General features: G+C 35.9%; 1 protein-coding gene across 1 annotated transcript in view; it reads left to right on the top strand.

Annotated features, from left to right (window-relative positions):
• Nucleotides 1-25204, top strand: part of CSE1L (chromosome segregation 1 like) — a 35246-nt gene that overhangs the window by 5610 nt on the left and 4432 nt on the right. Inside the window, exons 2-19 of the mRNA XM_016143711.2 lie at nucleotides 3014-3109; nucleotides 5795-5937; nucleotides 7653-7754; nucleotides 7830-7975; nucleotides 8327-8417; nucleotides 9948-10055; nucleotides 11436-11528; nucleotides 13342-13509; nucleotides 13621-13750; nucleotides 14830-14895; nucleotides 15265-15467; nucleotides 15878-15962; nucleotides 17152-17213; nucleotides 20201-20337; nucleotides 21416-21519; nucleotides 23317-23414; nucleotides 24597-24747; nucleotides 24888-25096. Coding sequence (XP_015999197.1) covers nucleotides 3025-3109; nucleotides 5795-5937; nucleotides 7653-7754; nucleotides 7830-7975; nucleotides 8327-8417; nucleotides 9948-10055; nucleotides 11436-11528; nucleotides 13342-13509; nucleotides 13621-13750; nucleotides 14830-14895; nucleotides 15265-15467; nucleotides 15878-15962; nucleotides 17152-17213; nucleotides 20201-20337; nucleotides 21416-21519; nucleotides 23317-23414; nucleotides 24597-24747; nucleotides 24888-25096 — 2181 coding nt within the window. The 5' untranslated portion in view covers nucleotides 3014-3024. The remainder of the gene's footprint in view (nucleotides 1-3013; nucleotides 3110-5794; nucleotides 5938-7652; nucleotides 7755-7829; nucleotides 7976-8326; nucleotides 8418-9947; nucleotides 10056-11435; nucleotides 11529-13341; nucleotides 13510-13620; nucleotides 13751-14829; nucleotides 14896-15264; nucleotides 15468-15877; nucleotides 15963-17151; nucleotides 17214-20200; nucleotides 20338-21415; nucleotides 21520-23316; nucleotides 23415-24596; nucleotides 24748-24887; nucleotides 25097-25204) is intronic.

The raw sequence follows: 25204 nt of genomic DNA, 5'->3' as shown, positions 1-25204 counted from the left end.
CAAAGGAGCTGTGTACTCTTCCCATGTCTGTCACTTTGCTCACACTATTTCCTATATGAGGTGGTTCCTTGTTGTATTTTGCCTCTCCAAATCTACATATCCTTCAAGTTCAACTTAAGACTCACAGCCTCTGGGGCGTCTTGAACCATGGAATACCTAGTGACTCTTCTTAACCTCTTAGCAGTTAAGTTGCTGTCTTTGTGATCCATTTGGCACTTGTACTCCTGGGGACAAAAATGTTTCATAATTCAGAATTGTTTTTTGGGTGCACACACTGTGGATTGCGCAACATCCCCAGTGGGGCTTGGGATAGCACCCTGCAAAAAAAAACAAATTTACTTATTAAGTGAAATAAAGACTAAATTTATAGCCTCAGGCCTTTTATTTAGCTGCCTGAAAGGAAAGGGATTACAAATCTGTATTTCAGTTGTGTCTTGTCTTCTAACTAGTTTGTAAGTTCCTTTGAGAGCCTGAGTTTGATCGATAACTTTCTGAGAGTAAATGTAATACATATAGGTGGAAGATATTAGAAAAATCTAAAAGACTATGAAGAGAATAAAAATCCCCTGTATCCGTCATGTACACATTACCCCCATTTACTTTTTAGAGTATATTTTTAGTTTTTCCTGTACATTTGGGTGTATGTAAATTTTAAAAAATAATTTGATTTATAGTATATTGACCTCTTTTCCACTTAGATTTCTTACATTTTACCAAAATCATTATGTGCTTACGTTTTCTCTTCTCTGTCATAGAGGCCTCAGAGTAATGTGCATGATCGCCTGAAAAGGCTACATATCCTCAGGTTCTCTAGGAGCTTTGTCCCTAAGTGTTGCCTATTGGGATCTAAGCAGAAGTGGGATTTTTAAAAATAGCTTTATTGAGGTATAACTTACCGTGAATTTATTCATTTTAAGTATACCGTTTGGTGTTAGTAAATTTATGCAGTTGTATCCATCACCACAATCCAATTTTAGAACATCTGTCCCCCCTACCTCTGAAAAAGAAAATTCAGTATCACATTTTTATCTACTCGCCAGCAACTTGGAGACAGGAAAGTCCCATTTGTAGCCTTCTCAAACAGTTTGGTCTGTTGGCAGTGGTATGCACGTGTATACACACTTGTAATCTTTATGTATGTGCTATTTTGTGTGTATATGTCTTAGCCTTGTTATTGGTTATATTTATATAAGCCATTTATTTAGCTCGTAATTTGTAATATATTCAGTGTGAAATTTTTTTTTTTGGTCATTCATAGCATATTCTGTGATTTTTATATAGTTTTTGAATATTAAGTTGCTTTTTTATTAAGGTATAATTGACATTATTAGTTTTAGCTATATATCAGTGATCCAGTTTTATGTACATATTGCAAAATGATTACCACAATAAGTAGTTAGCATCCATCATCAAACATATTTACAGATTTTTTTCTTATGATCAGAATTTTTAAGATTTACTCTCTTAGCACTTTCAAATATATATTACACTATTGACCTGTCACCGTGCTGTTATTACGTCCCCTTGACTTATTTTATAACTGAAAGGTTGTACTTTTTGATCCCCTTTCACACGTTCTTCAACCAGCAATATATTCTCTGTATCTGTGAGTTAGGGAAATTTTTTTTTTTTTTAAGATATCACGTATAAATGAGATCATACAGTATTTGTCTTTGTTTGACTTATTTCACTGAGCATAATGCCCTCAAGGTCCATCCATGTTGTCACAAATGGAAGGAGTTCCTTTTTTGTGTGGCTGAATAATACTCCATTGTGTATTGGAATAATACTCCATTATGTATGCCACTTTTCTTTGTTCATCTTTCATGGACACTTAAGTTCCTTCCATGCCTTGGCTATTGTTCATAATGCTGCAATAAACATGGGGGTGCAAATATCTTTTTGAGTTAGTGTTTTCTTTACTTTACATAAATACCCAGAAGTAGAATTGCTGGATTATGTGGCAGTCCGATTTTAAAATTTTTGTGGAACCTTTATACCGTTTTGCGTAGTGGCTGCGCCAATTTACATCTGCACCAACCGGTACACAAGGGTTCCCTTTTCTTCGTATCCTCACCAACACCTATTTCTTGTCTTTTTGAGAGTAGCCATTCTAACAGGTATTAGGTGAGAGCTCATAGTTTTGATTTGCATTTCCCTGATGATCTGTGATGTTGAGCACTTTTCTTCTTCTTGTTGGCCATGTATATGCCTTTTTTGGAAAAACGTCTCTTCAGAACCTTTGCCCATTTTTTAATTGGATTGTTTTATCCCCCCCCCCCCGAATTGTATGGGTTCTTTGTATTTTGGATATTAACTCCTTATCAGATATATGATTTACAAATTCTCCCTTCCAAATAGGTAACCTTTTCATTTTGCCAATGGTTTCCTTTGCTCTGCAAAAGCTTTTTAGTGTGATGTAGTTCCACTTGTTTATTTTTGCTTTCGTTGCCTTTGCTTTTAGGGTAGAAAGTTGCTTTTTAATTATAATCACAGCTGCTATCTTCGGAACCCCAAAATTATCTTCCCAGGGACAAATTCTCAGCCCCATTTAGTTTGTTGTCAATAGCTGTGGTTGTATGTTGTACACAGAGGAATTTATTCTAGTTTTCTTAATCTTAAATTTCTATGGGATCCTTATTTATCATTTAAAATTTTAATTTCTTATGGCAGGGTTTTACAAAAAAATTTAGTGATTTTTTTTTTTTGACCCTTTTTGTTTGCTTTGTTTTATAGCATTTTAAATTAGATAAACTTTATGGTGCCTCTGATCAATTCTTCAACATGGCTTTTTGGTGTCTTTTTTTTATTCGAAATCATGGTATGTTTTTTCTTCTCCTTTGTCTCAAAATTATCTCACCATTGTTTCCAAAAGCCCATCTTAGTGGAGTCAGACTTATAGCCCATACCTTAACCATAACAAATGGATGAATTTCAGAGAGGGGAAGACCAATAATATAAAAGGATTCTTTTATGCAAGTTACTGTGACTAGTTACCCTCTTTTTGTTTTAGGTTCTGTTGCAATGGAGCTCAGCGATGCAAATTTGCAAACGCTAACAGAATATTTAAAGAAAACTCTTGATCCAGATCCTACCATCAGACGTCCAGGTAAAGAGAATAAATATTATCTTGTGCTTGATATACAGTACAGGTGAGGGAAACCTTTATGTGGTCTGCCTGTTTGTAAATTTAAAAAAAAGGAAAGATTTACACTTGGACTCTCAGACATAGTTTATTTTTCATTCTGTAATCATAAAGTGTGTGGTTAGCTGTTTAAAATTGTTATAACATGGTAGTTTTTTTTTTTAAGTTTGTTTTTTTGAGGAAAATAGCTTTTATTTGGCATCTTCTGGAATAAGATGTACTAGTATGTTTAGAATGCTTTGTCTCTTCACTTTTTTGAAATTCCCCACACCTGCCTTTAGAGATGTAATAATTAGGGCATAGAGATGGAGCGTTAATTGCCTAAAAAGTGATTAAATGAATAAAACCAGGTAATCAGACACTGTCTCTTAATCTCTGTGTTGGTTTGATTTAATTAATATATTTTAAGGCCTAGGGTTCCTTTCTTCCTCCTTTCCTCCTGAATATGACCAGTTTCCATTAGAAACTTAGTGTAAACTTAGAATCGCAAGATCAGATGCCTAAAGGAGTCAGATGTGGAGGTAGATGAAGGGAGGCAGGCCAAGTAGGGACTGGTAATAATATCCTGTGACTATATGTCTTGGTTAAGGGGCTCATATTATTTGGACCCAGCTAACTTTGAGGGATTCAGACTAGTTTTGCAAGATCAGATTTCCAGATTTACTTGAAAAATAAGGCTGTTTATATGACATGTCTTCATTTTTAAATGATAGCAACTAGTAACTTCAAACAATTTTGAAACACATACAAACCAGAGTATTTCTTTAAATATTGTGGGGGGCCCAGGTATGTCTTGTGAGTAGTCAGTTGATGATCCTTGATGTAATCCATATTAACCAGAAATCCTCTTAACCACCTTCTTTGAGATTTACTAATGTACATGCTCATGAAGAAGATTTTGGAAGGATCGCACGAAGACACAAGCGAATGCATGCGTGTGTGTTATATGTACATTTTATAAGTAATAAATAGAATTATAAACAGGCTAATGTGTTCATCTTGTTTTAGAAAAGCCTCTCATTTCTGAGAGTGAAAGTTGTGATCTTCCCATCAGTGCTTACAGAAGTAATGTGTTCTCGGATAAAGGGAAATTAATGGCTCTAATCTTCTTAGACTTGCCCAGAAAGCCTCTGCCAACAATGTCTGTTAAAAATAATTTTCAATAATTGTACCTTTGTGAGGTGAAGATGCTGCTGTTTTATGAATTCAGGACAGAGTATAGGAATAAGTGGATGTTTCTGAGAAGAGTTATGAACATAACATTTCTCAGGGATTGGTAGTAGACTGACTTAACATCTTTATAAAATGGTCTGGACGTGGAAATATGTAGTGGATCCCAGCTTACAGATATCACTATGCTCCCTTGGTTATTGAGATGCAGTGGTGGTATAGATGAACTGGAAGACGTTCCGAGGCTCCTTGAGTGTGTAGGAACATGTCATTGTGAACATTCTATGAGAAATTGAGGGATATGAACACAGAAAGGAATAATTAGACTTAAACTTATGAGACAGTTGCTTCCAGGATATTACAGTTTAGGAAAGAGATCTGGCAATCTGTATGGGCTTTTCCTCAAATCGTGGATACTGTGTTGCCCTGTACAAAATGCTGACTACTAAGGAAACAGTCAAAGCCCTGATAGACTCATACAAAACCAGGGTGTTCTCTACTGAAACACATTTTTCAGTTCTGTACTTCTCATCTTTCAAAAAAGACACAGTGGACACAAAGCAGGGAAGGTTTGCGGGTGGAAATTAAACTCTAGGACTCAGTTTAGAAAGAAGAAAGGTTAAATTATATTATTATAGACAATAATAGATGCTAACAGACCTTTTTAAATACATATTAGAACCTTCAAATGGCCGTTGCTTTATGAAGCTTAAGAAGGAAAAAAATTAGAAGTACTATAAACAGTCACTGTGTAATTAGTAAACCAAGCGATTTAATATTCCTAAGTATAACGAGTGTAAATATGTGGGTAAAATCTATAAATTTATTGCTGGTATCGGAAATATTTAATTTGGGAAGAAAACTCAGGGCTAGTATGGTAGAATAAGGACTTGACTAAAACTTTCTCAGTGACATGAATTTTCCAGCTAAGTTGCTTAATCTCAGTGACCTTCCTGGGTAGTAGTGACAGCTTAATGAAATATGTGTGAGTCGAGCACCAGACCCATGTAATTCAAAATAATATATGTTAACATGAATTACTTAATTTTAACCACAGTAGTACTATAAAGGAAATATTACTACCATTACTAATAGTACTAATAATAATCCTTCTGGAACAAGACAGAGTCAATAACTTTTGCCCTAAAGTCATAAAATCTGAGAAGCAGATTCTCCTTCAAATGGGATGATCTTCCAGTCAGACCACTTAATAGGCTTGTGAAAATCAGGTGACTTAATGGGTGGTAAAGTGATTTGAAAACTGGGGTATTATGTAAATTTAATGTAATATCTTATATAGTCTATTTAATAGATAAGAAAAGTGAGAGGCCCAGTAGATCCTTGATAGGCTCCCTAAGGAAAACATTCTAATTTGTCCATTTTTTGATGCTTCAAACAGATATATATAGTTCACATAAACACAGAGTGGAAAGATTTGGTTATAATAGCAGATCTTCTTACATGGAAATTCTTTTACAGCTGAGAAGTTTCTTGAATCTGTAGAAGGAAATCAGAATTACCCACTGTTGCTTTTAACATTATTGGAGAAGTCCCAGGATAATGTTATCAAAGTGTGTGCTTCAGTAACATTCAAGAACTATATTAAAAGAAACTGGAGAATTGTAAGTATTTTGTGAATACATAGTTTAATGCCCTGTATGTTTGTAAGATTTATACATGCAGTACTCGTGTAAGGTTCAGACACAGGTTAAAGATAAAATGAAACAACCCTCCTCAACAAAATATTATCTATAAAATACCTACAGCTAACATCCTACTTAATGGTGAGAAACTTGAAGCTTTCCCTCTAAGATTAGATACAAAACAAGGATGTTCCCTCACACCCCTTTTTTTCAATGTTGTACTGGAAGTCTTTGCTAATGGAAAAAGAAAAGGAAATAAAAGGTATACCGATCAGGAAGAAAGACATAAAATGTCTCTGTTCACAGGTGGCATGATTGTCTACGTAGAAAATCTGAAAGAACTAACAAACAAGACCCTTTTCCAAAGTTCCTGTTGTTTGATTTAAATTCATATAGATTACTTCTACTTCATGACCCAGGTTGCTAGAGGGTTATGAGACTTGGTTTTAGCCTCCATTATGGTTGAAGTTTAGCTCATTGTCTACTGAAGAGACATGGGAAAACACAATCTAAATGAATTATCGAAGCAAATCCTGTTGTATACTGGGGGAAATTATATAAAGCTGGAAAACTGCATTATGCATATAAATTGTAGAACGCAAAATAATTTATTTTGAAGTTTTGATAAGGGATTGTGCCCTGTGCCTTGTGGGATATGGAAATATATACTAATTGTGAGGTGAATTTTATTGTGCTACAGATGTAAAATTATAAATTAAGAACCATTTCCTTCACTTAGATAGCGGTTCTCTGTTGTTGACATTTTGGTTGTCACAGCTTGGGGGTGGGGAGAATGGATGTTAACTGGTATGGAGTGGCTAGAAGCTAGGATATTGGTAACTACCCTACAATTTACATGACAATCCCTACAACAAAGATTTATCTGCCCCCAAATATCAGTGATTCCAAGGCTGAGGAAACCCTGGCTTAGGATAAAGAGAAGAATGAGAATTGCTTTGCCGCGATAGCAGTAATGATATTTAGAAAGTATCATGGGTGACAATAATGGTCAATGTTTCTAAAAAGTCAACCTTAAATCTGCTTAAATATTTATTTAAAACTTCCCTTATTCCATAAAATAATTTAAAAATAGTAAATATTGTTTTTAAGCTTGTATCATCAAGTGTTTACCACATATGGATAAGTGACTTGGTGAATCAGAGGATGCTTAAAGATTCCTTCATCTTGTGGAAGGGCTAGCCCTCTCCCTCCATCTCGATTTGTAAAACTAGTGAGGCTTCCAGAACCTTTTTGGGTGATGTAGCCCTGGATGCATTCAAACCCTAATAGTCGAGACTTTCATTGAAAAGACCTTTGACTCGATATAGCAGTCAAAATTGAGGCTTTTGAAGAGGAATATGGGCTAAGCCTCATATATAAAGATTTTAAATTACATTTTCTGATTAGTTAACATATACAACAGTTTTGTTGGCATTAAAGAGTCAGAAGTTCATTAATTTGTATTACAGTATTTGCATTTAGGATTGAACGTACATTTTTCTGTGGAAAGGGTTCATGCTTTCATCAAATTATTAAAGGAAACTGAGACCCATTCATGTAGAAGAAGGACCTTGCCTTCCTCTATGTTTTTCTTAGGGAACCAGGAAATAAGAAGAGGTTTTGTTTTATCTACAGACCCACTTGGTCATGGACATGGCTTTTATGTTACTTGCTTATGGATGTTTTGCTTTTAGGTTGAAGATGAACCAAACAAAATTTGCGAAGCTGACCGAGTAGCCATTAAAGCCAACATAGTGCACTTGATGCTTAGCAGTCCAGAGCAAATTCAGAAGCAGGTAAGGTAGGGCCCTGCTTTTTAGGTAGTCTTGTTTGTAGAGCTTTCATCTAATTATTTTTTTCCTCTCCCCCAGTTAAGTGATGCCATTAGCATTATTGGCAGAGAAGATTTCCCTCAGAAATGGCCTGACTTGTTGACAGAAATGGTGAATCGCTTTCAGAGTGGAGATTTCCATGTAATTAATGGAGTCCTTCGTACGGCACATTCTTTATTTAAAAGGTATTGGTGTATAAATTCATATTTTAAAAATACTTGTTTTCAAATGTTTTTGCTCATGTAAACAGTTACATTTTTGTGACTATTGTCATTTCTTTGAATATGGTAATCCTAGAACATAAGCCTCTCAATTCGTTATTCTGTGTATTTCTTTTTGACTGCTTGTTTATTTTATATTTCTTGTGAAATATCTAGTGTTCTTAAACTGCACTTGATTCCTTTAAAAAGAAAACCAGGAATTTCCTTTGAATTTCAGAAAACTGCTTAGCCAGTTTTTCATCTAACCTGGTCCTTGAAGACTTAAAGTCATTAAACAAAAACTTAGAACTTACCTATTTTACCTTAATTTTCTAGATACCGACATGAATTTAAGTCAAACGAGTTATGGACTGAAATTAAACTTGTTTTGGATGCCTTTGCTTTGCCTTTGACTAATCTATTTAAGGTATGGAATTATATCTTAGTATTTTAAAATTTCTTTTTTAAAATTTCTTAAATATTTGTATAAATTTTAAGAGAATACTTTGAAAACTTATTTGCTGGGTAATATTTAGAGCAGCATTTATTTTGAAAAATTTCAAACCTATACAGAAATAGAGCAGATGGTAATATATAATGAACTTCTGTGCATCTATTATACAAGTTTAACAGTTACTAATGTTTTATTTTTAAAATTTTGTTTCCTCCCTGCCCCCTATTTTGTAGGAAGATTTAAAAGCAAATTTCAGGCATGTTGCTTCTCTCTAACATTTGAATATGTGTTTCTAAAGGAATAGACCCACATTTTGATTAACCTGTTTATGTAGTTTATAATTAATATTTTGTGCATTGTCTTGTGATGCACAGGTTACTTTCCTAAACATGTTCTTCTTTGTGAGAATGCTGTCAAATTTCAAAAGAGGTGTATTGTTAACCATTTTTCCCAGATAAGGAAAGAGGGTTCACTATCACACAAGCTACTAAAAAAAGAGAACCAGGCCTCAGATCTAATTTTGCTGACTCTAGAAACCGTGCTCACTTCCTGTTTTCAAAAGGAGAGTTGTATGATATTCATGACTTTCCTAAAATGTAGAGTGTACACAGGAGATTTCATGGTTAAGATGTCTTACTGATGGTACATTTTTATTTAAAAAAATAATTGGGTGAAATTTGGTCAATTTTTCCCACCTATTGGATTGGCAAAGATTTTTATTTCTTTTTAATGATTTGAAAATCTTAGCCAGAGTGCAGTGAAATGAACATTCTGGTGGTCTGTCCATCGGACTATAAACGGTACGAGCTTTCTGAAGTCTGACATTTCAAGAAAACCCTAATATTCATTTTTCCTAACTTTAGTATATAGGAAGTAACATTTGTCAAGTGTCTTACATAGTAGTTGTACACAAAGTAATAGGACCATTTGTGTAGATTTTTATCATTTAATTATCATTCTATGAGGCAGGCATTATTCTTATTCGGATGAGGAGATTGGGGCTCAGCAAAATAACTTGGTCAAAGTAAAGTTCATTGTGGGTTATATTTAGGTCTGTCTGGCTTTCAAAACCCATGCTCATAGCATACTGTTCTGCTTTGTTAATACACTTCTAGAATCTCAACTTATGAAAAGGTGTGCACAACGGTTTATAGATAGCCTATTTATTGCTGTTAGAGTAATAAAATAATTAGCAACAACCTAAGTGCTAAGTGGCAGGAGAATTATTGAGAGCATATAAAGACAGTTTTGTGCGATATATTTATATGTAGGCGCAGAGGAGAGTGGAAGGATCTAGTCCAAAATATCAGACTTTTTAGTAGTGCCATGATAGGCGTTTCAAAATATATACTTTAAAATATTTCCCAAAATCTCTTAAATGACTCTGTACTGCAGTTTAGAAGCCAAATCTTAGAGAAGAAATGTTGATAGTCTGAGCCTAGTGCGAAGCTGTTTGACTGAGGCTTTGTAGCACTAAACTGTGTTCCTGATTTCCCCTCCAAGGCCACTATTGAACTCTGCAGTACTCATGCAAATGATGCCTCTGCCCTGAGGATCCTTTTTTCTTCCCTAATCCTGATCTCAAAACTGTTCTACAGTTTAAATTTTCAGGTAAGTTTTGTTTTATTTCCAACTTTTGGTTCTTATTTTTTGTTGTCAAATATATAGTTTTTCACTTGAAGACTCTGTGCCAGCCAGCATTGATTTTTCTGAAAGAAATTAGTTTTTTCCTGACTCCCTTCCTTCTTTATCTACCAATAGTTTCTACTTTATGGTAGTTCCTAGACATGATAGTGGATGTTTCATGGGGAAGAGTAGCATTCTCTTATATACCCGTGAGTTAGGGGCACCCCACATTCTAAGTTACTGTTTTGGAGGGTCACCTTCTATACTCTTATTGAGAACACTGAGAGATTACTTTCTCTGGCCTTCCTCATTTAAGTGGCTCTTAACACTGGGGGAGCCATGTTTTGATTAGATCGGAGGTTAGCCTATATGAAAAAGGCTTTTAATGGAAGCATATCTGGGAGACAAAAAATTAAAGAACTAGGCTTGGAAGGTACAAGAACCAACAACATTTCAGAGGAAATGGCCATGGTCTTAGAGCAGAAAAATGGCCTGGTCACCTTGTTAGTACTGACAGTGGCCTCCAGTCATTCTTTATTTTTTGAATCATTAAGATTCGGGGCTCCAGGAACCAGCAGGGGGTCTTATTGGTACAGGTTACTATACTGAGACGCAGGAGGGAGGATCCGGCCTTTCCATTGCTCAGAGCTCAAACCAAATACCTGGACTTAATCCTTGCAGTATGACTACACTGACAGTGTTAGGGAGCACATCCAACAAAAAGAATAGGTAGAATAGGAGAGGAACAGCCCCAAATGGTACACCCACAGCACTGTTCAGCTGGACACTTTGAGGAACTCTTAATTAACGGATACTAGTTTTGCTTATATCTTCTTTTGAATTGTTTCCTAGAAGTCAGGTACAGTGAAGCTCTTAATAACTGGTTAGGCATAATCAGGGACACCAAGAGAAAGAGACATAATCTTTACCCTTGGGGGCTTGTCCCTCATTAAGAAGGCAGTACTATGCCACAGGAGGTCATTAACTGTAGGACAGCAATTCCGAATTGGTGGTCGTTTTATACTAAATACAGTGGTTCAGAAAAAATATATATATATTGGTAAGCACTGACTTTTGTAAGGAAAGGCTTTTCATAGTCTTAGCTGGACCTTGAAGGAATAACTAAATTTAGATTGGGACAGGAAATAGAGGTGGCCTCCTTTAAAAGCATATAAAGAGACAGAGGTCAGAATTCAGCAGCCAGACCTAGTTGAGTAGAGAATTCTTGTCAAGTAGGTAATGGTTGGTGCAGGTTGAGAAGCGTAGGTTCTGTAGGCATGAGGAAAATGTTCGGTGCGGTGGGGAAAGCGTGTAGATAGCATACTTGTTTTAATCAAAAGCCTTAAGTCAGCATTTATTCTTTAGGATCTCCCTGAATTTTTTGAAGATAATATGGAAACTTGGATGAACAATTTTCATACTCTCTTGACATTAGATAATAAGCTTCTACAAACTGATGTAAGTATTGTTTAAAATGTTTCCTGCGTAGCCTTTTGTCGAAGTTAAGAATCATTTGAAATATGTTATGTCAATTATCTCAATTTTTTTTTTTTAATTAAAAACATTATTTGTGTGCTCTCTGAAAACCTTGTAGGGGATAGTTCATTAGACTTCAGAAAATGAAATAAAAGTTATTTGAGAACATTTAGCATTCTGGTTCCTTAAAAATTATTTACTCTTACATTGTTAATAGATAAAATTCAAAGAATGCAAATAATAATTCGATTATGTGGGATGTTTCATATTTAGTTATTTGTAGTATAGAAAATTAATTTTATTGTGGACCTGGCTTAGGTCACAATTTATGGATAAGGCTATTTCATCACATTATTGAAAGTAAGGTATTATTCACATTGTGAACATTTATGAAATAGAAAATTATTTGTCACTGAAGGTACTAAGAAAACATAAACCTCTGTAATAATAGGCTCTTTTTAAAAAGTCATCTATTGTGTAGGAAATAGGGGACAGATAAAAGTTTATGATGTATAAATTTTCCGATCTGAGTTTTGTAACATGCTTTTCAACATATAGCACTTATTCTGTGTATTTATGACCTACCTCTTGCCCAAGAAACAGAAATATAAAAGTAAAATATTAAACTTCAGCACTGGATATAATAAAAATTATAATTGATGATTCACATCAGTTTAAAGGAGTGGGGTGCAGAGAGAGCATCATTCCTGTGAGTGTACAGCAAATTTTGTCTCTGAAATTTATTAAGTAAAAAACAGAAAACAAAAAGGCTTCCATAATGTAATTCTGTTAGACCACTAGGAAAAAACCCTACCTCAAGACAAAGCTTGTCTTCACATTTATACTAAAGGAAGTTTTTCACAGAGAAATCTTGGAGGGAGCTGTTTGTCCATTTAACCATGTACTTCCCTTGGGTCATCTCACTGTAACATCCTCTGTATTTATAGCTTGAGGAACTGGTTGTTGGGAAGTTTTTATCTCTTCTAAATTTGAGTTCCTTGGCACATAATACAGCTCAAAAGGTGTTCGTGGATTGCTATTATATTAGAGATTATTGTATAAACCACTGTCATGGTTTAGATTGGGTTTGACAAACTTTTCACGTGTTGGTACAGGTAGTAAATATTTTTCGCTTCGTGAGCTATACAGTTTCTATTCCAGCTGCCTGACTCTGCATTTGTAGTTGAAAGCAGCCATAGGCAATACTGTAAGTGGTATAAGTGAAAAAAAGGAATGAACATGGCTTTAATAAAACTTTACTTACACAAATAGGCAGCAGACCTGCAGGCCATAGTTTTGCTGACCCTCGATTTAGATCATTATATTATCGTTATAGCCAAAATACTATTTGTGAGAATCCTATAGCATTACTCTATTGGGGGGGTGTGAGGGGGTGGCCACATCTCAATATATTTGAAATAAGAACTTTTTGGGAGACAGAAGACACTACAACCAGCTGTGTTAAAAAGGAAGGTGCGATGTAATGTTTACTGTTCAGGTTTCTGTAGGAATTATATTATTTTCTATTTAATATATGAATATTTTATAATTCAAGCAGAAGAAAAGGTTTTATTTAACTTGAAAACGTTTGAGAGCTGCTCTCAGTGGTTAATGCATGAGAAGTATTTCATCTTTTATTTATTTGAAAGACTAAGAAAATAAATTGGCAATGGTGTAGATGTGGTTTACAACACTTGGCTTTGGATTTAAATTTTTAGAGTTCAGGAATTAAGCTACTCTCTATTAATGGTAGCATTAAAGTTATATGTTTGAGTTTTCTGTTTTCTCATGTGAGGATGAAGAGGAAGCAGGCTTATTGGAACTCTTAAAATCGCAGATTTGTGATAATGCTGCACTGTATGCACAAAAGTATGATGAAGAATTTCAACGGTACCTGCCTCGTTTTGTCACAGCCATCTGGAATTTACTAGTTACAACAGGTCAAGAGGTTAAATATGACTTGGTAAGATGGTGGAGATAATAATTAAGATATTCCCCTCCTGACCCTCCCCCCAGAAATAAACAGTTCCGTTTTGCTTCTTAAAATATGCTTTTTGTGTATGTTTTATTGCAGTTGGTAAGTAATGCCATTCAATTTTTGGCTTCAGTTTGTGAGCGACCTCACTACAAGAATCTGTTTGAGGACCAGAGCACACTGACAAGCATCTGCGAAAAGGTCATTGTGCCTAACATGGAGTTTAGAGGTGATTATGACGAAGTGTAAAGCTTTTTCAAGGAGTCAAAATCTTGTTTTTAAAGCACATAAATCTAATGAAGTCATGTCCTTATTGCTTTTTGTGACATGTTCTAATTTTTTTAATTGCTACTTCTCGAAGGTCATTTATTGTGTATTTTCTAAACTGAGACAGAAAATGTGATATAAAAGGTATTTGTGAAATGAGTGCTGCTGTGACGAGCTTTTCGTGCACTGTGGGGGTTTTTTTCATAGAAATAATAAATAAGACTTTAAAAATCCTATTATATTGAGAAGAAAGTAAACTATCCAGGTTCTCAACTTAGGAAATAATTCGATTTTGATTTAGTATTTCATGAAAGCAAATAGCTGTTTTTAGACAGTTGACTTGAGACTAGAAGCGATCGATAACTTTAAATAAGAGTAGAAGCCCACTTCATTTGTGCTTACGGTTAAGATAATCCTGAGAGTCTGTATTGGTGTACAGAATGTCTTTCCTTACAATTGGGAAGAGCAAGTATTAAATGTGGAAGGAAGTGTGTTCTGTATCAGCAGCCATTAGATCACTGGTTCTCACATGATTGATCTCAAACAAAATGGGGAAACAAAGGTCAATATAGTGTGAGGTTTTATTTCCTTTTATGTTTTTATAAAACTAATAAAGGACAGATCTTTATTCTGATATTGTCTGTCCTACTTTCTTGGTGGTGAAATAATGGCGATTATAGTTGTTAGCTTGTTTGTTTGTTTTAATGTCCTTATCTGGCAAATAAAAAGTTGGTATCCCTAGATTGGTTTCCAACACTTACTTTTGAAAGTTGGTGGTGAAGTCCAATTCTGGGGACGCTGTCACATTAGAGCAGGTGAGCTGGTATCACAGCTGTTTGAACTACCTATTACCTAACCTTTCAGGGCAGCATTTGCTGCTCTAAATAAATAAATAATAATATATGAAGTTGTCGTGCTGGGAAAGAACACTTTGCTGTAAAACTTGGCCATTCTGCATACTTTTCTGCATACTCAGCTGCAAAATTACAGTGGTCGTCAAGTCTTTTGAGGGGCTGTCTGACATGTCATCTCTCTTTGTAGCGGCTGATGAAGAGGCCTTTGAAGATAATTCTGAGGAATACATAAGAAGAGACTTGGAAGGATCTGGTACGTGTTTTGGTTTTTAACTGTCATTCTCTTGGCAAGCCCGTTTTAAAATTGCTCCCTTTCTGGTAAATATGAAGAGGAGTGGGAAATAGGATTAACATGTCATTTCAAGTGGCTCAACTTATACACTTTGAAAAGCAGCTCTTATATGAGCTATATCAGTTGATCATTTGTCTTCTCTTTCTTAACATACTCATTAATGTTTATCATACTACTGTGACTATAGTTTCATTCTCATTTTGTGTTCCTTGTGAAAAAAAATTTTCATTGTTTATATTGCTGATAGGTACAGCAGTTTGTTTTCTTAGAGAGTCGATCAGTTGGTGGTGGTTTCTTTCTCTCACTATATATTTCCCTTTGATTTTGTAGATATTGATACTAGACGCAGGGCTGCTTGTGATCTAGTACGAGGATTATGCAAGTTTTTTGAGGGACCTGTGACGGGAATCTTCTCTGGTTATGTAAATTCCATGCTGCAGGAATATGCAAAAAATCCATCTGTCAATTGGAAACACAAAGATGCAGCCATTTACCTAGTGACATCTCTGGCATCAAAAGCCCAAACGCAGAAGGTGATTTTTGTCGTTATAGTTTTGTTTCTAAAACAGAGTTGTCGATAATACAGAAATAACATATTTCTGATGATACAGCCTGCTCTGCTAGATAGCCTGTTAGTTCTGATTAGAATTCATGTAGTCTCCGAAGATGACTTTATGTTGATGTGTTAGGCACCTGAGTTTCTTGTGGACCAAAATTTGACAGATGGCACACTTCTTCTCTTAGCTGAGTGAGACTCAGTGTTCTTTAATTTAGTCAAGTTTCTTTATTGTCTATTAAAATAATCTTATTTTTAAGCAGTTTGTGTTTTGAGGTGTCCATCTCCATTTTTGGCCTGATTTTCTAAAGTTGCCTGAATTTCCAATGTGGTAGATATATACAGGTATTTCATGTTATTTTACCCTGCTATAAATTTATTTTTCAGCATGGAATTACACAAGCGAATGAACTTGTAAACCTGACTGAGTTCTTTGTGAATCACATTCTCCCTGATTTAAAATCGGCTAATGGTGAGTTTTCTGAAAAAATGTTTATACAATTTATAACACTATACCTGGAAATTTTATTTGCAATGTTATTTTATATTACAAAATAAGTAACAGTATAGCAAAAGTCATAATAGGGGCTCTACATCACTATAATACTGAAAACATTTGGTTCCTAATTCCTGTTGCAGACATTTCTTTTATTGAATAAAATCTCAGATGGTTCCCCCAGATTTTGTCCAGGTGAAATTAACTTTCTATAAAGAAAACATTGCTTCTGTAGAAGGAAAATAGGAACAAGTAAGACAAAATAGCAACTCAGCCTTTTGTTTTCTTGGTATATATTCTAGGAATTAAACTTTGGTTTCCTTTTCCTTCTCATTTGAAAAAAGAATTCTTAAAAATTGAAGTAAATTTAAAGTACTTGAAACTGATGAATATTAAAGATAATTTCCTATGTTGGTAAAAATATTGACCAGGCTACATAAATATTCCATTTTTTAAAGCTTTCTATATGGAAAATTTAAATATACAAAGATAGGGAAAATAATGGAATTATCTTCCAAGTTAATATTATCTAGCAGCAAGAATTTTTAACGATTGGCCAATATTCTATCCTTTTCATTAATTTATTTTCCCACCACTAAAGCAATTTAAAGTAAATCCCAGCCAGAGAAATATGCTCTTGATTCAGCTTAGCTTCATTTCTGGGAAGATGATATGGTCATCATTTCATGGTCTGAATCATTTTTATTCAGTTATACAAGTAATACATGTTTATTTGTAATGCAACTTAAAGGTTAGGGCAGGGGTCCCTAACCCCTGGGTGGCAGACCAAACTGGTCCCTGGTTTGTCAGGAACCTGCCACGCAGCAGGAGGTGAGCAGCTGGCAGATGAGGGAGCGAAGCTTCATCTGTATCTGCAGCCGCCTCAGCTCCACCTCGGATCATCAGGTATTAGAGTCTCATAGGAGCACCAGTCCCTGGTGCCAAAAAGGTTGGGGACCTTTGGTTTAGGGGAAAATATTACATTATTTATAATTTTACCAAAATTAATAGCTACGTAGATCATTTTATAATTAACTAGGTTTCAGTTACTTGCCATTTTGGTTACCAAAACCATATTTAAAAAATCTGATAAAAAAAATTTGCAGCCAATTTGGGAACAATAATCCTTAGCACTTCCATAATTTTGACTTATTTCTTTTAATAGTGAATGAATTTCCTGTCCTTAAAGCTGATGGTATCAAATACATTATGATTTTTAGGAATCAAGTAAGTAACTTTTTATTTATACATTATATGCCACTACTCTCAAGAGTTTTGTTTTATGCCAGCTTCTCTAGCCTTCTTTTGTGCAATTATATTTGACGTCCACATCATGCTTAATTTTCCTCAGTTGTCTTAGAAATGTTATTTAATAGTGATTTTTATTAAAAATTAAGATGCATACTGTTTGCAGACATTGCTTATAGTTGATTATGTCTCATATATCTTAATGTACAACAGAAATTTCCTCCCCTTTTTTATGCCTGTTATTTGTAGGACAAATTAGTCATTTATCTTGTAGAGTTTCTCACATTCTACTTTTGGCTGATTGCATCCTCATAGTATAGATTATGTTCTTCTATTCCCTGTATTTCTAAATTGATAAATCTGGTGGGCTTGATTAGATTTTGATTTCCTTTGGGGGGGGCAAGAATTCGTCATAGGAGTACTTTGTTTCGTTTTATTAGGATGTATACCATGTCTGGTTGTCCACTTTTAGTGACATTAAGAGTGATCGGTAGATTAAGGCGAAGAATAATTTTTTGCCACTGACATATTTTTCAATCAAGATACACTTTACCTAGTAAAAAATTCACCATTTAAAAATGTATACTTAAGTGGTTTTTAGTATATCTCCCCTTTTGTGAAACCACCCCAACTGTCTTATAGATGTTTGAATTATTAGTCTGTATGAGAAAAGCTGGATAAACAGTTGTGGGTTTTTCCCCTTCATCAGTTTTCAGAGTTAACAAGTTAGTGTCTTACCAACTTCTGGAGATGATGCATCAGGGTTTGTTTGTTTGTTTGTTTGTTTGTTTGTTTGTTTGTTTGTTTTTGCTGTTCTAGTTATTCTCTTTGATGTTTTGTTTACCAAAACCATGTTTTGTCCAGCAGAGGCCCCATTATATAGAGTCCTGTACCCTTTTGACATAAACTCAGGAGCCTTTAATGGCTTCCCTTTTTTTTATGATCAGCCATAAGCAATATGTGCCCCCTGTTTGCATCTTAATTTTTAATAAAATCACTATAAAATGATGTTTTAAAGACAACTGAGGAAACTTAAACATGATCTGGAATCAAAATATTCCGGGTACATTTCATGCTCCACACCTGAATTAGCTGCTCTCGGAGGTGGAAAACCTTGTTCAAAGACCATCACCTCGGTGCTAGGGATGCTGCTGATGAGCTGGTCTTGGTCCTAGGCTTTTTAACAGGAGAGAGCCAGGAAATAAATTACAGTACCAGTATTATTACTGCTCAGTGCAGTTTGATTTTTTTGTGGTTTTTATACCCTTAGAGTATTATCCCATTAAGTACATATAGTCAAAAGTACTGTTTAAAGCAACTTGAAATTATTTGTGCATTTTTGCCACAAAATTGATAGACAGGTTTTTTTTTTTTTTTGCGGTGGGGGTGGGGGAGAGCGTGAGAGGGGTCACTTCACGTGCCTCCAGTGTCGGACGGTGTAAAGCAAAGCATGTTCAGAAGGTCTCGCTTTCCTCCTTGCTCCCTCCCTCTTCTTACAGGTAACCATTTTTCACTGAGTTTTGGTTTGTTCCATTTATTTTTTGAAAATGCAACCTAATACCTATTCTATGTACATTTCCCTCCTTTAACACAGAGGAGACTATACTAAACACACTGATTTTTACCTTGCTTTTTTCACTTACTCGTGGATGCCATCCATAAGAGTATTTTTAGATTTTTTTGTTGTCGTCGATGTTGTTATTTAATTAATAGCCATAGTACTACACTGGTTGTTTGTCTGTGGTTTACTCAACCAGTCCTCCCATTGGTAGATATTCTGGGTGTTTTCTATTTTCACTCTTTTAAATAATACTAATTATTTTAAATAATGCTTTTAATGGCCTTGTATATAGATTACTTAGTGTTTTTGCCTCTGTAACTTTGTGGTAAATTCCTGGAAGTAGGATTGTTAGATTAGAGAGTAAACATGGATTTGCTAGATTTGTCTCCATAGGGGTCATATCATGTTACATTTCTTTAAAAATTGCACGTGAGTGTCTATTTTCCCAATAGAGCATGTCGGATTTTGGCCAGTCTCATAGATGTGAAATGGTATTTTATTGCAGTTTTAATTTGTCTTCTCTTATTTTGAGTTCCACTGCATGCCTTTCCAGTTAATGGGCATTTTAATTTCAGTGAATTATTTATTCCTATTCTTTTGCTCATATTTCTATCTGATTGTTGGTCGTAATTTTTAGTGTTTAATACCCATGTAAGTCTTTATGGTTTTACTACATATTTGTTTCCACAAAAATTCTATAATACTCTGTAGGTTTAAAACTTATATAACTGATAATCATGCTCTCAGTATTGATCCACATATCTTGTTTTTTTGTGTGCTTTGTTTTAGGGTTATTTAGATGTGTTATAGTTCATTTTTAATAGCCGTGTGGTATTCTATTGTAAGAATGTAACAGTTTATTTCCTGTGGATGATTTTTTAATTTCTCAATGTATAATTTTTATGTGTCTAGGAAATATTTACCAAAGTTACATGCAACCTTATGAAGGTGTTCTATTTTAACAACTAGTAAATATTCTAAATTTTTAGAGGCTTTTAATGAAGATTAATATTAGCCCTTCCCTCTTTTTTTCCTTTTTTGAAGAGAAAATGAGACACAAAGAGCTTGAATAACTTTTCTAAGAAATACTCGTTAGGGAAAAGTGTAATTCTTGAGATTAATGAAATTTTAGTCTCTTCCATGACAGTATTATTTTATGATATGTTCATTTATCTACAAGATTTTACCTTATTCATAGTTTCTATGCTTAGAGAACTGGAAAAGTGAATATGAATTGAACCATTATGTTGGGGTAGAAGTTTTAATTTCTCAACCATATCATTTCCCATTGTAATAGCTATTTAAAACAAACAAACAAACAAACCCTTTTCAAAATAAGCAAGCCCTTTTCTTCCAGTTGTCTTTTACTCAAAGATAGCATTATGTACATTATTGTGTTTTTCAGGTACCAAAAGAGCATCTTCTAGTCTCTATTCCTCTCTTGATTAATCATCTGCAGGCTGAAAGTATTGTTGTTCATACTTACGCAGCACATGCTCTCGAGAGGCTTTTTACCATGAGGGGGCCCAACAATGCCACTCTGTAAGTATTGGATTCTAAGTAGTTTCTGTGTTTTTAGCTTGGGGTGGTACTATTTTGTAGTGGCCAGGGATATCTCTGAATGTATTCATAATTTCATTAGTAGCTAGAAAAATGTGTATTTTTAACTTACTTATACTATGTCTCATTCCAAAAGGATTTGAGGCAGCATAACAGAATACTTAATAAACAGAAATGTGTGTCAGAGGATCCTGTACAGTAGTTAAAGAAACTCCTGAATTTTACGTGGACTCTCCTAGAAACCAAGGCAAAGAGGGAAATATGTTGAGTTCAAATTTGCACAATGTCCATGAGAGTAAACTTAAAACCGCTGCTCAGAAGGCGTCCCGGAACGGGCCTTCGTTAAGGGAGTACTGCGCGGTGGCAGCAGCGTGTGACGGTCATTTTCACCCGACTCTTCGTAACCTTACCAAGTGCTGAGCTACGACGTAGCTGAGTGGAAATAATTTTCTAGGGTCCAAGTAGCTCTTCTGGCCTGATCCAAAGATAACATGTAGAGGAACGGGTGGTCTGCGTGTCTTTCAGGCCATACTTCAACAATGTTATTTCTCGAAACTGAGCTTTGGGTAAGACATGGAAAACAATTCTAGGTTTTCTTCATCAAGAACTTGAAATGCAGATATTCTCAGTGGCCAATTAAGGGTTGAATGGACATCCTTTGAGGTGAGTCAAGCCAGTACCCGTCTTCAGGCCTAGAATGTATGCAGAAAACAGTTTTGAATCTGCTCCACCTCCAGGAATAATAGATGACTGAGACCCGTGAGAGTCTGAGTTCTGTTCTTGATGGCGATGTGAACCAAGGATGACCTTAACAGCTCTGGATGGTGTTGGGTTCGCCTGGGTTTTGGTTTGTTTAATTGTGTTTGGTCCCAGATGTGCCTTCTCAGGAACTTAACATGAGGACATGTAAAAATTACTTTCCTAAGCTGTCTGCTGATTGTCCGTGGCGGGAGATGGCTCACTTTTATGCCAAGAAGTGTGATTTAGTAGTTGCCAAGGATATTCCAAAGTGACAAGCTCAAGAGTTGGTAGTGACTGAAAGCTGTTTTTTCATCTATAGCTTTACAGCTGCAGAAATCGCACCGTTTGTTGAGATTCTGCTAACAAACCTTTTCAAAGCTCTCACACTTCCTGGCTCTTCAGAAAATGAATATATTATGAAAGGTAGGCCGTTTCCCTGATGTACAGACTATAAGTAACTAATCTCAGATTACAAGGGTAAACACTGAGTTGTTGTATACTGTTTGCCAAGAATTAGGTAGGTCTAGATATTTTTAAATGAAGAATATTATTTTATTTACTGTTAACAGTTTTTAGGAAAAAGTTTTACCCTAACGATGGAGAATTCCTTACTAAAAAAAAAGTAGCTAACTCTTTTTTTCCTTTCTAGATTGAATTTCTTGAGGGCAAAGATCAGGTCAGACAACATTTATTGCATGTTAGGTCTTGGCGTGAAACCCGGGTATCTTGTTAAGGCCCCACACAGACCCTGCCTTCATAGACTTAATGCCTAGGACACAGGCAGCTGTAACCATCTGCCAGGTGCTACATTAGGAAAATGTCTTGGTGACAGCTCTGGCTTAAGGGACAATCAATTTATTCACTGTTGCATTCTAAGAGCCTGGCACAGTGTCAGATTCATAGGAAATGCTTTTCCAAGAAACCATCCCGAATGCCTCTGTCCTGGGTCAGGACCCCCGGGGTGTGAATGTGTGTGTGTGTACATGTGTTTATATGTATGTGTGTGTATTTAGGTGTATGTTTGTGTTTTCAGCACTATACTTATAGTTGTGAGGTGTGATAACTACTGTGTAATGTCCATCCCTATGAAACAGCTAACTGGTCTGTGTTGTTGTGTCCCTTGGGTATGTAAGAGCACCCAGGATGTAATCACCTTCTCAGACACTGTTGTGTGAGTGGTGAAAGGAGCCTGTGCCAGCCTGGAGGAGGGACACCGGCCCATCCTCCTAACTCCTAGCCCAGCTCAGGGAAGGGCTTTCTCTAAGGAGTGGTGCTGAGGTGAGGTGAGGGGTAGGTGGCAGCTAGTTGGCTCAGATAGAGGAAACGTCATGTAGGAGGCCAGGGAAGATAACTTTATTCCCTGTGCCTGGAATGTAGTAGGTGTTCTACTTAGTAAACATTATTCTGTTTGTGCAGAAATGGCTATCATACCTTTTTACCTTAATGTATTTATCTCCTAGGCCAAATGTTTGTAGCCATCTTTTAATGAGTATTATTTTTGCAACATGGACTCTCCATAGCTTTCTATGTATTTTTGGATTTTTCGTAGGTTCCTAATCTCTCTTTTCCGGGTGGATGGGCAGGTGGTGGCCTTCTCGTTTCAGTAGGCTGCCATCATGTTTCTAGTAGGCTAGGCCTAAATATTTCCCGCCACTGATTTCTAAGTGAGATATTCGAAATAGCACTTCTTCTGGTTTAGTCACTTAATTTTATTTTTTTATTGTCCATTTTTTAATTCTTTAAGCCAGGGGTCCTCAATCCCCGGGCTGTGGACAGATACTAGTCCATGGCCTGTGAGGAACCGGGCCACAGAGCAGGAGATCAGCGGCTGGCGGAGCGAAGCTTCATCTGTATTGGCAGCTGCTCCCCAGCCAGCTTTATCACCACCTTCTCAGCTGCACCTCAGACCATCAGGCGTTAGATTCTCGCGGGAGCACCAGTCCCTGGTGCCAAAAAGGTTGGGGCCTGTTGCTTTAAGCCTCAAGCCCTCTGGAAATACTCAGTATTTCTCAGCTAAATTTTGTTGCCAGTCTTTGGCCTAATTTTAAAAGGAAGGGAAATTGAGATTATTGTAAATGTAGAGAGCTATCTGGGGCTTGTTAAGGGTTTTAAATTTTTTGTTGATGAATCATTGGGCTTCCTGCCCCCCTTTCCCACCATAATTCTTGTGTTCTGAAATTTAACTAAACTATTTGTTGTTACTGTTTTTGTATTTTACAGCTATCATGAGAAGTTTTTCCCTCCTACAAGAAGCCATAATCCCCTACATCCCTACTCTGATCACTCAGCTTACACAGAAGCTGTTAGCTGTTAGTAAGGTAACAGAACCAGTTTTTTTTTTTTTTTTTTAACTTATGTCACAAACTGTTTGAGCTCAGGGCTCCCTGGCAGTAGCTCAAACTTAGGAAAAGGTCTTTGAATTCTTTCTGACCCAACACCAACATTTAATATACATTTTCGAAAGTGTGGGAATGACATTCGATTGGAGACATGGCACCACCGACCTTTAAGTGTAGGGTCAGAAACTTTAAAATGTGTTTATTCTCATTAAAAAAATAACATTTTCATTGAAAAAAAATGAGCAAGTATAGATGATCTGAAATGATTTTAGGTGAATAGGCTCTTGTACCAAATAGACACAAAAGAGGCTATTAAGACTTCTACAAAATGTAACTGTTCTTTTCCAAAAAATAGTTTATTACTCCTTTGATCAAAAATTTTACAGATATTTTGAATCATATTTAAATATACTAAGTTTTAGAAAATAAAAAATGAAGGCTGACAAAATCCCTTGTTAGGTGCTTATTCCTGATAACTTGAAAAGGAGGTGGATTCACAGAAGTACTGGAGGGAGCTCAGAGAACAGTAATGATTTCCCCACTGAGTTCTGGGTGTGAGTCTTGGACTACTTTAGGCCTTGGGGAATTTCAAGAGAAGCAGGGTCCCCTCCCGTGTCTGTCTCCCTCCCTACCCCTCATCTTCCGAGTTTCATCAGCTGTATATGGTAGCCGGCCAAGGATTCGTTTGAAGGCAAATGGGGTTTTGTTGCTTGAAACGAAAATTGAAAACTACTGATTTCTATATGGACTGTCACTGTGGGCAGACATTGAAGCCCACAGGGGTTAAGGTCTGCGTCCGGCCCCACACAAGGCGAGTGTCCCTGCTCAGTTTTCCCACCCCTGTGCACGGAGCAGGCTGTAGGAGTGCTGGGTTTGGCACAAATGCCTTAGGGGACTGGCAGCTGAGGCAGTTGTTTAGTCACCTCCGTGTGACTAAAGTATTTTCCTCACAGTAGACTTTTGCTCATTCAAAAGAAAATTCAAACAGGTATTGAGTATTGTTTTCTGAATTTTAAAGTCTATGTAAAATTGTAACATATGCAGGCCTTTTAGTGTAATTGGTGCTTTTACTTAATAGTGATTTTTAAAAAGATAGCATCTCGATGTATTTTAATATAGTTACTTGGATTATTATGGTAATAAGATTTTTTTTAATTTCAGAACCCAAGCAAACCTCACTTTAATCACTACATGTTTGAAGCAATATGTTTATCCATAAGAATAACTTGCAAAGCCAACCCTGCTGCTGTTGTAAATTTTGAAGAGGCTTTGTTTCTCGTGTTTACTGAAATTTTGCAAAATGATGTACAAGGTAAGTTAAAGGAAGTTTACTTTCCAACTGAATAAAATTAAAGTGGTTATAAAATTCAGCCTGCATGAAAAAGGTGTGCCTTTGTGTGTCAGAACCATTGATTCTAATGCTGACAGCTCTGTTTTTCCTTTGGTCAACAGAGTTTATTCCATATGTCTTTCAAGTAATGTCTTTGCTCCTGGAAACACACAAAAATGATATTCCGTCTTCCTACATGGCTTTGTTCCCTCATCTCCTTCAGCCAGTGCTTTGGGAAAGAACAGGAAACATCCCTGCTCTAGTGCGGCTTCTCCAGGCATTCTTAGAACGCGGCTCAAACACGATAGCCAGCGCTGCGCCTGACAAGATCGTGAGTTGGATTTATTTTGATGTAACTGTATAAGGTAACTGAGGGAAACTAGGGATGGCAGATTCTAAAAAACTTTTAAAAATAAGTTTAGTAAAAAGGTAAGTAATT

Source organism: Rousettus aegyptiacus, unplaced genomic scaffold, assembly GCF_014176215.1.
Source record: "Rousettus aegyptiacus isolate mRouAeg1 unplaced genomic scaffold, mRouAeg1.p scaffold_m13_p_12, whole genome shotgun sequence".
Lineage (NCBI taxonomy): Eukaryota > Metazoa > Chordata > Mammalia > Chiroptera > Pteropodidae > Rousettus > Rousettus aegyptiacus.
Note: the sequence above shows the minus strand (reverse complement) of the source record. Positions and strands in the feature narration are given on the sequence as shown.